Below are 14560 nucleotides of genomic sequence, written 5' to 3' on the forward strand. Positions count from 1 at the left end.
GTTTGTCACTTTTAGCCCCTCTAAAGTTTGTTTTCACATACTGGAACCTTATGACACGTGTCAAGACATTATTGGAAGAAATTTTTCGAGGTGTTACACCTTTGGCTGCAGTATTTGCCTCCTTAGGGGGGTTGGTGTCACGTTTCTTGTTGGAACCCTTGTTGTTGCGAGTTGCTTGATTCAGGTTTGAATACTTTCTTTTCTTGTCACCGGACGACTCAGCATGCGTCACGGTGTTTTCTGTCGGGTTCAGAGATAGCTTCTCCATGCGAACACAGTCTTCAGTAAGGCTGGCAGCCAGAGTTACAGCCTCAGTGATTGTCTGGGGTTTGGCTGAAGTCACCATGCCGCGAAATTCCGGGGCCAGTCCTCAAATGTAGCGTTCCACGCGCTTAAATTCCGGAGTCACCATATAAGGAATCACCCTGGACAAATCATGGAACCTTCGAGTATACCCAGTGATGTCATCACCTACCATTGTCAAGTGCCAGAACTCTGTCTCCAACCTTTGGAGTTCGGCACGAGAGCAGTACTTCTCTCTCATTTTCTCTTTCAGTTCATCCCAAGTCATGCTGTACGCGGCTTCATCACCCAGCGTTTGAACTTGCAAATTCCACCATGTCAGTGCTTCATCGACAAACAGTCCAGTAGCGAAAGTGACTTGCTGATCCACGGTACACTTGCTCATGCGGATAGTGGCCTCAGTCGTCTCCGTCCAACGCACAAATGCTACCGCTCCTCCGGTGCCATCGTAGTTCATTGGTTTGCAGTCGAGGAACTGCTTGAAGGTGCAGCCTGTAATTAACCCAACCAATTCACTTATGAGCAATCGAAGAAATAATGAAACAAGGACCGTTCATAAATTTCTTCATGCTTAGCAAATTGTTTTAAGGTTACCTTGAGCTGCGTTTCCTCCTAACGAATCTCCATGTCCGTTACGCCTGGCATTGCTTGGCCCTCCACTGTCTTGGGTACGGTTCGCCTCGTACTGGGCGATAGCAGCAGAGATCCTCTCTTCCAGTAGAGCGTTCAGCTCTTCAGCAATTCTTGGCAGTGGGGGAGGAGGAGGTTGATCATCATTGCGAGCATTCACAGCTTTCCTGGGTGCCATGTTCTGGCAGAACATAACACAACAGGGTTAAACATTTGTTTGATATCGTCACACTAGACATTAATAGCATATATATTCACAGGTATATATACCACATAAGTGACATCAAACAATTATTACTCCAGCAGAGTACATAGTAGGCTTGCACTGAGGGAATCCACACGTGACGAGACTTGCTGTGGTTTCTGTGCACTGAGTTCCATAATTATGTATGCATCCACAATTACGTAACTCCTTGCACAGTCCGCACAGTTCGTTTAATCCTCGTATTTCTTCCTTCAGATGGGCCATTGCTTTCAGATAAAGTCACGTATACTTGTGAAATTCTAGTTCTAGTATATGCTAATTATCACACATAATTGCAATTAACTCTCAATCACAGACGAGTGCTACTCTTGTGCACCCTAAGTCTCGTAGTGTCTTTTCTAGACTCATGTAGACAGTTTCAGGTAGTGGATGTCGCGGGACGTTTTATGCAATGAAAACTCTTTGAAAAATTGTTTTCGTGAAAGGATCCTAGAGATTGTAGACTAGACTCGAGAAGGAATCCTGGTTCACTACAATCGCAGCTCTGATACCAATCTGTCACACCCCTTTCTGTGGCGGAAGCACAAGGTGTGATCATGAAAGGTTCTCATTGCATACGAAAGGTAAACATACTACATGCTCATGAAAATAACTTCAAATACCATAATTTGAAACATACGTTTAGCGTTTACATCGCTAGGTCGCATAAAACATTGTCTTAAAAGTTTACAACTTTATTTAAAGATAAACATAAGCGACATCCACGAGCATAAGTAAGACCATGCGCACATCCATCCTAGTTACCTGAAATACATGTGAGTTTTGGAAAAACGTCAACATAATGTTGGTGTGAATTCATGCAGTTTTGTATTTCACGTTTGTATACTTTGTATGAAAACATAGTTTGTGAATAAATCAAGTTTTCATATATATAAATCCAGTTTCATGTGTACACCACGTACTCATGTATAATTCAAATTCTTCTTGAGTACCCCACGTACTCAAGTATAATTCCCATTTTCTTGAGTACCCCACGTACTCAAGTATTCATCAAGTTTTAGTATGGTATGAATTTTATGTAAATAAAGTATTCCTGTAAGTATCAGGATTGTTAATGGGTTGCAAAGCCATTAACATGTGACACGACATAGGAAGTCACCAAACCTTAGGCATTTAATTGGTATATTCTGAGACACAAAAGCACTACTCGATTCTCGCCCTCACCGAGAGTGTGGCTGCCCGGCACCCGTTAGATCTAACCTTTTGTTCTGCGGTCTAGGTATATTGTTGATTAATGGTGCTTATATACCCTATTCGTGACACGATTTCTCGTATCAACTCTCATAACGCATCATACTTGGTTCTCGTTCTCACCAAGTGCGCTTCTTATACTATTATATCACATCACGCTTGGTACTCGTTTCTCACCAAGTGTGTTTCTTGTATTCTTATATCACAACACACTTGGTACTCGTTCTCACCAAGTGTGCTTTTTATTATCATACCATTTGTTAAACATAAAAATATTTGTAACATGTATTTCACCCCCGAAGTTATAAAACTGAAAACAGTTAAGAGAAAAGGGGGAGCATGAACTCACAACTTTGCGTTCCTTGCATCGTAAACTTCACCGGATTTGCTTAATTAACGTCGTAACCTATACGCGTTTTCTTAACGTTAGTTACTAGACTTGCATCGCACAAGTATAGTCACTCTCTTTGGTGTATATATTCTTGTGTTAAAAATATTTTATATTTTTAACTAAGTATCTTACTTATATTATTTTCTCTAAAATTAATATAAGTATCTCGTGTTTTTGCACTTTGCACCCGAATTATGTATCTTGTATGTCATATGTGTATTTTTGTGTTTATACTTCTCATGAGTATTTCCAAGACATATTATTTTTATTCTAAAAATAATGTATACCTAGATCACAAAATAATCACATAATCACACAAGCGATTTATTAGAAAATATATATTCTAAATATATATTTAACAAGTTTTACTTATGAAAATCCACCCCCGAATACATGGTCATTTGATAACAAAAATCATGGCGAAGTTTGTTTGGAAAACCAGTCGAACATATATTCATAACACTTGTCACCAAAAAAATTCTAAGTGTTATTTTCTGGAAAAATTTCGCCAGAGTTTCCTCTGTAACTGGAGGTGGCCACGCTTACTAGCATATCATTTTCTTTTAAAAATTCAACCAATCAATTTTCCGTCATCAAAATACCATCTTCAAATATCAAACTAGTCAAAATAAACATAAATCGCATACACATGAACTTGCAAGTTGTGTAAAATTATGTAGTAACTTTTCAACACATTTAGTGGGTCTTTCCATCTCTAAAAATAAAATCATTATCTCGAAAATTTTATTTTTAAAGAATATGAAGTTTTACAACTTCTAGTCAGTATTTACGAAAATATTTCTTTGTTAAACTCTTTCGTTACACAAGTGTCTACACACTTTTTGGTTCTCAAAAACACCTTTAGTTTAGGAAAGATCCGGTTTTAAAACATGGTTTTGTCTTACAGTTGGTTCTTCGAAAATACCACTTGTACATCTTTAGATCTACTAGTTTAGAACCCCATTTCATAAGAAAAATTGTTTTTAAACAAGTTCATGTTTTATGTTTGATAGGGTTCGTCATCTAAAAACTTTACGACTTAACATAAGGCTAGTTCATGTTCCATGAACACGATCTAGCGTGGTTTGATGACGATCCATTCCAACACTAGCAATCAACAACAATAAATAATCATAACAGAACTAGTTTCAAAGGTTTTACACTAACATTCATTCATTAACCACCATGTTTACTATTTTTAGTAGACTTTTAGTTTTGGTCTCTAGTGTTCATGATTTTTACTCGTTAAATTTCTTATTAACCACTTTAGACAAGATCAATAGGGTGTTTAGAGTCACTTACTACTAGCTCGTGGCTAGGGAAGAAACTAGGCGAAAAATAGGTGGTTAATAGCGTCGTAGAGAGGTCCTCGTGATTCCGTAAGCACCGAGCCTCCTTATGTGATCACCTTCACCCTTAGGTGTCCTTAATGATTGAAGAAGTTTGAAAATAATGGTGGTGTGTTTGTATGGTTTCGGCCGAAGTCAACAATTGGGGAAAGAGAGTGTAGTTTCTTTTTGTTAAGTGTTGAATGAAGTGAATTGTTTAACCTTTGATCCATTTTATAAACCACCACTACTAATTGACCATGGGGTAAAGTGTTCCCTTGATATGAAACATACATGATAAAAAAAATCAAATGTTGGATGGTGTTCCCTAGGGACCGTTCGGTTGAGGGGTGGGTAGTTCATGGTTCCATTTCAACCATTTAGTTAGTGGAATTAGTTAGGTGACTAAATTAATTAGTGTGTTATAATTTATAACGGGTGTTAGGGTATTCGGGGACCCTAACTAGCTCAGAAAAAGAAAAATAATATCAATGACAATATTTTTATGTTCCGGGTATAGTTCGGTTGTTCGGTTGGATAGTAATCCGTTAAAGTGCTAAATTACACTTTTTTTAGTGTCTTTTAAGTACCCTTCTTGTACCCTTTCAATTCCCAACACTTAGGGAAATATTCCGGATGATAAAACGAAATTTCTGCATAATATTCATATGTTTAAATGCTGAATTATTGCTGAATTATTCAAAATTCTGCACTTAAAGTGCGTTTCGGGTGCTTTTTAGTGCTTATTTTTGCTTTCTCAATGACTATAAATTAAACCCTTATATGTACTCTTGGGTTTTAATGTACTTTTGTCGTAGGACCTACACCTAGGCCTCAATTCTAATGTCTGACTGCTTTCTGCAGTTCTGTTGACACAGTGTGTCTTACCGGTGAGTTTACTATTATTTCTAACGCAACGCTCTCGTTTATGCATAAAGCAATATTTTGTAGTATACAACGTGCATGAATTCACTTGCTTAGCATCTAATCAGTTAATGTTGACATTTAAGCACATAATTGCAGTCATTAAATAATAATTAAAGTGTACGGAAGTTACCGGTTTTGTGCCAGTTGTCACAGTATCTTCACTAACACTTTCATCATCCGTCCAATCTTCGACTTCAACTCTGTCATACATGTCGGCATCTTCAACATACTTATACTCGTAATCAGGCTGCTGATTGATGTCGAAGGCGTTCAATTCTTCTTCAAAATTGAACTTAAAATCAGGATTCACCATGCGAGTCATTTCTTTAATTGCTTCCAACATGTAAGTATGAAAATGTTCGCCTTCTTCTCTTTAAGTATCCAATCTCAGCATTAACTTCTCGGCATGTTGAACATTTTGTGCATCACCTGACTCCCCCTTTCCATCAGCTCTCCCTGATTCTTCATTCATTGAATCGTTCATCAAATCATCAACTGTTTTCTCAGTGGAAGCTTCAGATACTTTCACACCCGTACCACCCTGAGCATCGTCATCATCATTGTCAGAACCATGACTGCTCGCTGAATTGACTTTCTCATCTTCATCATCTTCCTCGTCATCCTCCTCATCATCATCTTCTTCATCACTATCACCAATTAACTCATCAAGAGGTGTATCTTCTTCAAACAGACCAGATATAGCAGATATTGGTTCAGGATTCTCAACAACCATGGAAGGAACAATCGATCTTTCTATCACTGCAGAACTACCTTCAGTTCCTTTACCCTTATCTTTCATTTGTTCATCTATCTCTGCTTGACGTTGTGCCCTGAGTTCCTCAACTTGCAACTCTTCAAACTTTTGCTCTACAGACGCTCTGAGCATACTTTCAACGACTTTATTCAACATATAAAATTCATGATCTCTGAATGCTTTAGCCGCTTCTAACTCTTTGTTTTTCATCTTGAAGTACTCGTTTTGTTCATCTCTTCGAGTCTTTTCTTCTTCAAGCTCAGCAACTCTCACCTTCAAAATATCAATCTCTGATTGATCAGAGTCAATATTTTTCAACAACTCTTTGTTATCACCTTCCAACCTCTTCACACGCATTTCAAGAATTCTCTCACGATCTGCAACTTTCTTGTTTTCAGCAGCTAATTTCTTGTTTTCATCTAACACTTCATCCATCTTTTTCTCCAACTTCTTCACTTATTCATCATTAGCAAAACCGAAATCTCCAATGTCTTCAAGACTATCATGAGGAGTGTAAAGACCTTTGCTAGAAGAACCCGATTGAATTTGAGTGGGTGGAGGTGTTTGAAAGATTTCTTGCGGTGTAAGAAGGGTTTGCCGTGGTGGTGGTGAAAGATGTAGTGGTGAAAGATGTATAGGTGATGGTTGTCTGGGTGGTGTTGGTTGTTTTGGTGGTGAAGGTTGTTGTGGAGGTGTAGGTTGTCGTGGTGGTGATTGAGGTGGTGTTGGCTCATGTGGTGGTGTTGGTGGTTTCCAGGTTTCTTTGGAAGGCTTCTTCTTTAAGACAATCTTTGGCATTTTAAATTCAGTGTAACTTTACGAATTTTTGGAGATACGACTTTCTTTCGAGCTCCAGCTTTCTTTCGACCGACAGAAGGAGATTGTGACTCAAAAACATGTTCTGGAGAAGGAACATAAGCATCATCATCATCATCCTTTTCCTGTCTCTTTCTTTTCCTCAACAATTTTTCTTGTTCTGTTGCTTCCTGAACTCTTCTTAAACGTTCAGTCTCGTCAATCTCATCATCTGAAGAGCTCGAAAAACTTGTAGTGCTCTTATCCACATCATCACCCTCAATGTCATCAATAACCTTTTCTTTTCCAGCTTCGACATTAACAACTTGTTCAACTTCAGCAGTCACTGTTGGCCCAGTTTCCAAGACATCAACATTAAACATCATATCTTCACCAGCATTATACAGATCATCTTCCGCAGTTACCACTGTCTCATCTTCTTCAGGTTCATCAATCAATAACGTTTCTGCTGCTTTCTTTTGCTTTTTCTTTGGTTTTGATGACGACCCTTCACCCTCTTGAATTTTAGGAGTGGCCTTTCTGCGTCTCCTCCCTGTTTCTTTGACAAACCATTCATTTTTTATGCTTTTAAACTCCGCAAGAGTTTTCAGCTCTTCAGCATAGACAACCTCTTTCATCTCTTCTTCGTTTCTCCAGTTTTTATGATCAACTGGATCAGGATCAACGTAGTTCGCATCCTTTATAAACCCGAAGAATTCAGCACCAACTTTTGGTTCAGGGTGATTAGGATGATATCTCGCAAGCTGTTTGAGCGAATCGTTGCTCATATGTGATTGCACCAACAAGTCGTGATCGATCAACATCTACATGAATCGAGGATACATCCATGTCTTGCTCTTCGTTGTGATATTCTCTGTCATGTAGTGGAATACAATATGCGAAAAATTGTACTTCTTGTTCAGCACTAACGCAGTAACCATGTTCATTTGATAGTCGCGCATTGTATCATAACTCCCCTTTGTATGGCTAAGCGACATCAAAATACAATGAATAAGGAACTTGTATGGTTTCTGAAATTTCGACTTCAAATAGTTCCCAACATTCAATGCTCCCTGATAACCCATCCTGAGCATGCAGCCTTTCACCATTCGTTCTGGAAATCTTATTGGCGACTCTGCCTCATCCGGAAAATTAATAACCTCTCGAATAAGTGCTTCAGTGACAAGTATCTTCTCATTTTTACCATGCACTTCAACAATTGAAGAACTTACTTTGTTCTGATCATCGTAGCTTGCATTCTTCCAAAAATGGTCTATATGAGATCTGTACAATGGACGTTGATCCGCAAGTGCTTTCTGGATTGGAACTCGGCCCATAAACTCCAAAATACCACTAAACTTGGCTAATTCAGGGTTTTTCTGCATATCCAAATCACAACAACTGTTATGAAGAGGATCAAAGATCACACTGGAACCCTGCACATTAAAAACAGCATAACATGAATCAATATTACTTAGAACAATTTCAATCATCAAAACAATTACAAGTGAACTCACACTAAGTACACCAAAAGCGAAATCAGAATTGTGCACTATAGGCGAAATCACAAGATACACTTATAAACGAAATCACTGATGTGCACAATAAGCGAAATCACAACATATGCATCTTGGGGCGAAATCCAATTATGTACACAAGAGCGGAATCACCAAGAACACTAAGAGCGAAATCACTCAACATGACAGTTAGGAGCGAAATCACTATCAAACACTCAAAGACTCATCAAATCCCAAAATTGAACCCACTAATCTGTGAATATGTTAATTCCGACACTTAGGTTTTGTTTTGATTTCATATTTGTCCATTAAAAGACCACAGATCTAAGAAAATACATCCTGTATATCGACAATCATCATTATACACTGAAGCTTTGATCAAACAAGACTCAAGGCATGAAATACATCATATTACGACAACACATGTTTAGGTTTATGTTCTGATTTAACAGTTAAACACCCTAAATCTACATTTCATTCAACACCAGTCGCCGACAGTTCAATAGAGCATGATTTAGGTCAAAATAGAATTCAAACAACCTTGCCCATGATTAATCACTATGAAAACAACAAGATCTGTAAAAAAATGGGCAGCAATTCGGTTGTAAAACGAAGTTTTCAGGGTTTCGCTTCAAGTCGCTGGAGAGAGATGTAGGATGAATGAAATCAAAGAAGTGTGACAATAAGCGAAATCAACTGGCTTATATAATCGGTCTGATTTCGCTCCTGATGACCAATGGTCCTCTCGAGCGAAATCACGTTTGAGCATACAAGCTAAATCAGACATTGAAGCATCTATGAGCGAAATACCTTTTAGATGTACTTATGAGCGAAATCAGAACATGTTTTTCAAAAATTTAACATTTTAACACATTCCTGATTAAACACTGACACACCCAGTTAACCAAGTCCAAGTTAATGACCTTGGTCAACTGCTTGGCCTACCAAGTCCAAGTTAATGACCTTGGTTGACCGAATTATGAAGTACGCTGATATTTCGTTTTGAAACAGTTCAACTTAATGAACTTTTGAACATTTTGAACTTTCAAACACTTTTCAATTTGTTAAACAAAGTACCAATCACTATTTAAGAATCTCCTGCTTACCCAGCCCTCATCAAACACAGACATGATCTGCACTAAGCTTTGATCGTCCGATTCCCAACGTCGGTTGTCGAAAATAAGATGAAAACTAAAATCTTTTTGGATTTTTAACTGGATAAACTGAAAACTGTACATACAATCTTTTTGTGAGTGTGTTAGGAGATCATATCAGCTGCCGGCTAGACACAAGCACCGTTAAGCTATAATTTCATACCAAGCTTTTAAACAATTCGCGTAGATTGCTGATATACTGATCCTCTTAAATTCTCACAAAACTTTCAATCTGTCCAGGATACAGAATTAGTGTTTTAGGACTTAAACCTCTACATGTGTCCCACCTCAGTATATACTCCTGTATCCGGATCCCAGTATTCAGTCTTACAGGTGAGTATACCTAGATGATATCTGTTATGGGGTGAATTGCGAGGGCCGTGAGAGCTCAGGTCGATACTTCCGTATACGCAGAGAGATGACGGCTTCGACTTTACGGTGGGTCCCCTTTAGAGGATCTTTTGATTACAACAGCACATGATTAACATTTTTCAATGTGTCATCATTTTTTATGCTGAGGGGAGGCTTTACAAGTAAAGCATATGCGTAAAGCATTATCCGGGGACTAGGTCAGTATTTCCATACAGCAGAAGTCCCGGGATAATACCCCAGATATCACTAAGCATAAAGACCTAGTATCTCAGAATACGGGACCTTTCAAACAGGATTTTGGGGGTTACCCATATATCCTGGAGGTGTTCCCCACGTAGACGCAAGTAAATTTTATGTTTATATCCCAAACTGATCTACTGATTTTGCAAAAACCTATTGGCACATCTTTAGCGAGACTGCTTAATTGCATTTTAAACGTTACAATTCTTTAGCATGTTGTGTCCGTCTAGCTGATGTACTATCATTTCCCCTATTCTACACAAACTCTTTTTGAAGTTTTACTAATGTTTTTGGATTTTTGAATTTTATCATGTTTTTGTATTTTTCTGCGAATTTCTCCCCCTAAAAAGAAAAATATATTTTTGTGTTTTTGTTTTTATCGAAAAGCAGAAAATAAACTGTATAAACAAAGTTGACAACACAACATGGTACACGTCAGATCGCCGCCCAACTCGGCTTCACATTCTATAACCCTCCCAGACTGCAGATTTTTCATCCCGTTCAATTTCAAAAGATAATAAAATCTCTTTTTGTCAAATGGTTTTGTGTAAAAATCCGCTTTCTGATCATCGGTGTGCAAGTGTTCAATCCAGATTAACTTTTTCTCGTGACAATCACGGATAAAGTGGTGACGGATTTCAATGTGTTTAGTTTTAGAATGGTGAACCGGATTTTTAGTGATGTTAATAGCTGCTTCATTGTCCACATAGATCAGAGTATCTAAGAACTGCAAACCGAAGTCGCGCATCTGCTATTGGATCCAAAGGATCTGTGAACAACAGCTGGAGGCTGAAACGTATTCAGCCTCACATGTGGAGAGCGCCACTGCGGTTTATTTCTTTCACTGCCAGGTGATGAGTCGAGTTCCGAAGAACTGACACCCAGCAGTGGTGGACTTTGCGTTTTGCTTACAGCTTCCAAAGTCAGAATCAGCGAAACCAGATAAAGTAAAGTCACCCGATCGAGGATACCACAAGCCGATGCTTGGGCAGCCTTTCAAATACCGTAAGATACGTTTCACAATGGTCAGGTGTGACTGCTTTGGATTCGACTGATATCTGGCACAGAGACATGACGGGTACATGATGTCTGGACGGGAAGCCGTGAGATACATCAGAGATCCAATGATTGATTGGTACAATGTCTCGTCCATTTTCACTCCATTCTCGTCTAGACAAATCCCATGATTCTGTGCAAGGGGGGTTGATGCAGGACTGCAATCTGTCATGTCGAACTTGTCAAGCACGTCCTTCACATACTTCGTTTGGTGAATGAAGATTCCATCGGGCATTTGCTCCACCTGCAGCCTGAGGAAGAACTTCATCTCCCCCATTGAACTCATTTCAAACTTTTTCTTCATCACTTTCTCAAATTCTTTACACAGGTCGTCGTTGGTGGAACCGAAAATGATATCGTCAACATAAATTTGCACGATCAACAAGTGTCCTGCCACTTTCTTCGTGAACAACGTGCAATCTACTGTCCCTCTTGTAAACCCGTTGGCCAACAAGTATTGGGAAATCGTCTCGTACCAGGCTCTCGGGGCCTGGTGAAGTCCGTAAAGCGCTTTGTCCAGTAGATACACCTTGTTTTTATGCAGTGGGTCTGTGAACCCCAGCGGTTGCCCCACATACATTTCCTCTTTGATCTTTCCATAAAGGAAGGCAGATTTGATGTCCAGCTGGTACACTTTAAAATCTTTCCATGACGCGAAGGCTAGAAAGATCCGAATTGCCTCGAGTCTGGCAACCGGCGCGTAGACTTCATCGTAGTCTATACCTTCTTGTTGACTGAAGCCTTGTACCACTAGTCGCGCTTTGTTTCTCACCACGACACCTCTGTCATCACGTTTGCACTTAAAAACCCACTTTGTTTTGATTAACTTCTGGTTCTGTGGTAGATCGACAAGTTTCCAGACACCCAGCTTTTCAAATTGTTGCAGCTCCTCCTGCATTGCATTCACCCAGCTATCCTCGGTCAATGCCTCTTTGTAAGTTCTGGGCTCGATCTGCGAAATAAAACATTTTAATGAGACTTCCTTTTGAACATCAGCAATAGAAGAATAAAAACATGTAAGAGCTTGGTTTATTTGTTGTCGGGTTTTGACACCACTTTGCAGGTCACCAATAATATGTTCTGACGGATGGTAAGACAACGTCCGTGGCATAGCATTGTCAGGCACATTCACTTCCGATCCCAAGCTTGATATGTCAAGATCAATGGTTTGATCCTCAGCTTCCGTTGGATCCTCGTCAAAAGTCGGAGCGGGTTCCGCTTCTGAGTCGTCAGATTCGTCAAAAGATGGAGCTGGTTCCTCTGGTGGTTCGTGAGCTGTTCCACTCGGTCCTTCTTCATCATCGTGAGTACCCATGGTGGGTTGAGGAACTACTGGTGGTCTAGGCACTTGCTCCTATGGCATATTTTGCTGATACTGGTACAAAAGTGCTAGTTCCACGTCACTTGGCTGAACCGGCAGTTGAAACGACTCCCAGAGCTTGTCGTAATCGGAGAGGACTCTTTGTCCGGGAAGTTATGGTGATGGAGTATGCTTCTGACAATCCACATGTTGGACTTGAATCACCTTCCCCAGGCACGGTACGAACACCCTCTTCAGCGGGCTTGCGTAACCTACAAAGAAACCCTCATTAGATTTAGCGCCAAATTTACCGTTTTCATCAATAAACGTGCAAGGAGAACCAAATGGCTCCAAAAGCTCAAGATTTGGCTTATAACGGTGCAGCAGCTCAAAGCATGTCTTTTTGTATTTCTTGACAGTTAGAACTCGATTCAACGTGTAGCAGGCTGCAGATACTGCCTCGCTCTAGAAAAAGATTGGTAGCTTGGAATCGGCTAACATCGTATGGGCTGTCTCTATCAGGGTCCGATTCTTTCGTTCAGCAACGCCGTTCTGCTGTGGTGTGTACGGCGCACTGAATTCATGAAGAATTCCCTTCTCGTTGCAAAACTCGTGCATCTTGTTGTTTTTAAACTCCGTTCCGTTGTCACTACGAATCCTCCGGATTGGCAACTTATACACCGTTTCCATTTTCTTGAAAAGCACCATCAAAGACTCAAAAGTTTGATCTTTTCTTTCTAAGCACACAACCCACGAGAATCGCGTAAAGTCATCAGTCACCACCAGGCAATACAAGTCTCTGCTGATGCTCTTTACGTTGACAGGCCCGAAGAGATCCATGTGTAATCTCTCAAGAGGTAACCTGATTGTGTTGAGGATCTTCAGTGGGTGTGACTTCCGAGTATGCTTCCCTTTCTTACACGCTACACAATCATCATTCAAGTGAAAATTTTTCAGATTTACACCATCAACCAAATCATTGTGTACTAAAAAGTTCATTTTACGCACATGATTGTGGCCCATCTTACGATGCCACATTATCGAATCTTTTTCTGTCGCTTTAGTCATTGACACAAAACATTGTTTCTGATGAGTTGTTGGCATTGCGGCGCTCATATCAAGAATATAAAGATCGTTTTCCCGCGGAGCGCGCAACAACACCATCTTATCAGGGATTTTAAACCCTTGTTTCAAAACCACACATTCTTTGTTTGTAAAATGTACACTAAAAGCTTTGTCACAGATTTGTGAAATACTGAGTAAATTGTTTTGTAATTCTACTATATAGTTCACTTTGTCGAACGAAATCATGCCATTTGTCAGCGTTCCTTGACCAACGATTCTCCCGCCTTGATTCCCGACAAATCCCACATAGCTTCCATTGATGGATTTGACATCGTAGAGAAGAGCTAGCGTCCCAGTCATATGCCTTGAAGCACCACTATCCATGATCCATTTTGACAATATAGACTTGGGCAGCCCCTGCAAACATCAAATCAAATTATTCAAACAATGAAGCCCAGGATTTCTTAACTTCAGACACACTGCCGAATACAACATCACACTTCTCAACTGTTTTTGGAAAGTTAAATGTGACATTTGGAACCTCTTCTTTCACAATTGATTTTACTTTATTGGTTATTGGGGGAAACTCAGCAAGAAATTGATCAACTTCATTTTCAAACTCAACAACATCATCTTTAAAAATATCTGATTCAATTTTCAAAGTATTCTCCATCTTTTTGACCTCAACAGATGGTTTCGATTTCGCGACCCAAGATTGGTTTTCAAAAATCTTTGTTTTAGGGTAAATTTTTGAAGTCTTTCGAGTCTTAGAGGATTCGCCAACCTTGAAAGTCGATTTCGGCTTATCCTCCGACTTCAAAGATTCACCTCTCTTCAAAATGCGGATCAGAGAAACCTTTGGCTTTTTGCCTTTTGGATCAATCGGTGATTTAGGTCGAGGTTTTTGAACGTTTGATTTTTGAACAGTTGGTTTTTAAACAGTTTGTTTTTGAACACTTGGTTTTTTAACAATTTGTTTTTGACCACTTGGTTTCGCAACAGGTTTCTCAATCACTTTTTGACACTGTTTCGCCATGTGCCCGATTTCACTGCAGCGATAACACACCCTTTTGTCATATTCAACAAAAGTGGATTTGACTGTCTCTTCTTTCAACTTCTTCGCTGCATTGAAATCGTCCACAGCCTTTTGACTAAAGATATAGTCTTTCTCATCATCGACACTAGGACCAGCGACAAAAATATCAGTCATCTTCTCTTTCGGCTTAAACACCTGCTTAGCCGTTTTCTTCTCAAAACCGATTCCTTTGTTTT

The 14560-nt window shown here is 39.5% G+C and overlaps 1 protein-coding gene across 1 annotated transcript; it reads right to left on the reverse strand.

Annotated features, from left to right (window-relative positions):
* Positions 1-6245: 6245 nt before the first annotated feature.
* LOC110932859 (histone-lysine N-methyltransferase SETD1A-like) lies at positions 6246-7372 on the reverse strand. Its single transcript, XM_022176112.1, has 2 exons — positions 6626-7372; positions 6246-6578 (listed from the first exon to the last, which is right to left on the reverse strand). Exons 1-2 carry the CDS (start codon positions 7370-7372, stop codon positions 6246-6248), a joined length of 1080 nt encoding a protein of 359 aa, XP_022031804.1.
* Positions 7373-14560: the final 7188 nt, after the last annotated feature.

The sequence above is a fragment of the Helianthus annuus genome, chromosome 11 (assembly GCF_002127325.2).
Source record: "Helianthus annuus cultivar XRQ/B chromosome 11, HanXRQr2.0-SUNRISE, whole genome shotgun sequence".
Classification (NCBI taxonomy): Eukaryota; Viridiplantae; Streptophyta; class Magnoliopsida; order Asterales; family Asteraceae; genus Helianthus; species Helianthus annuus.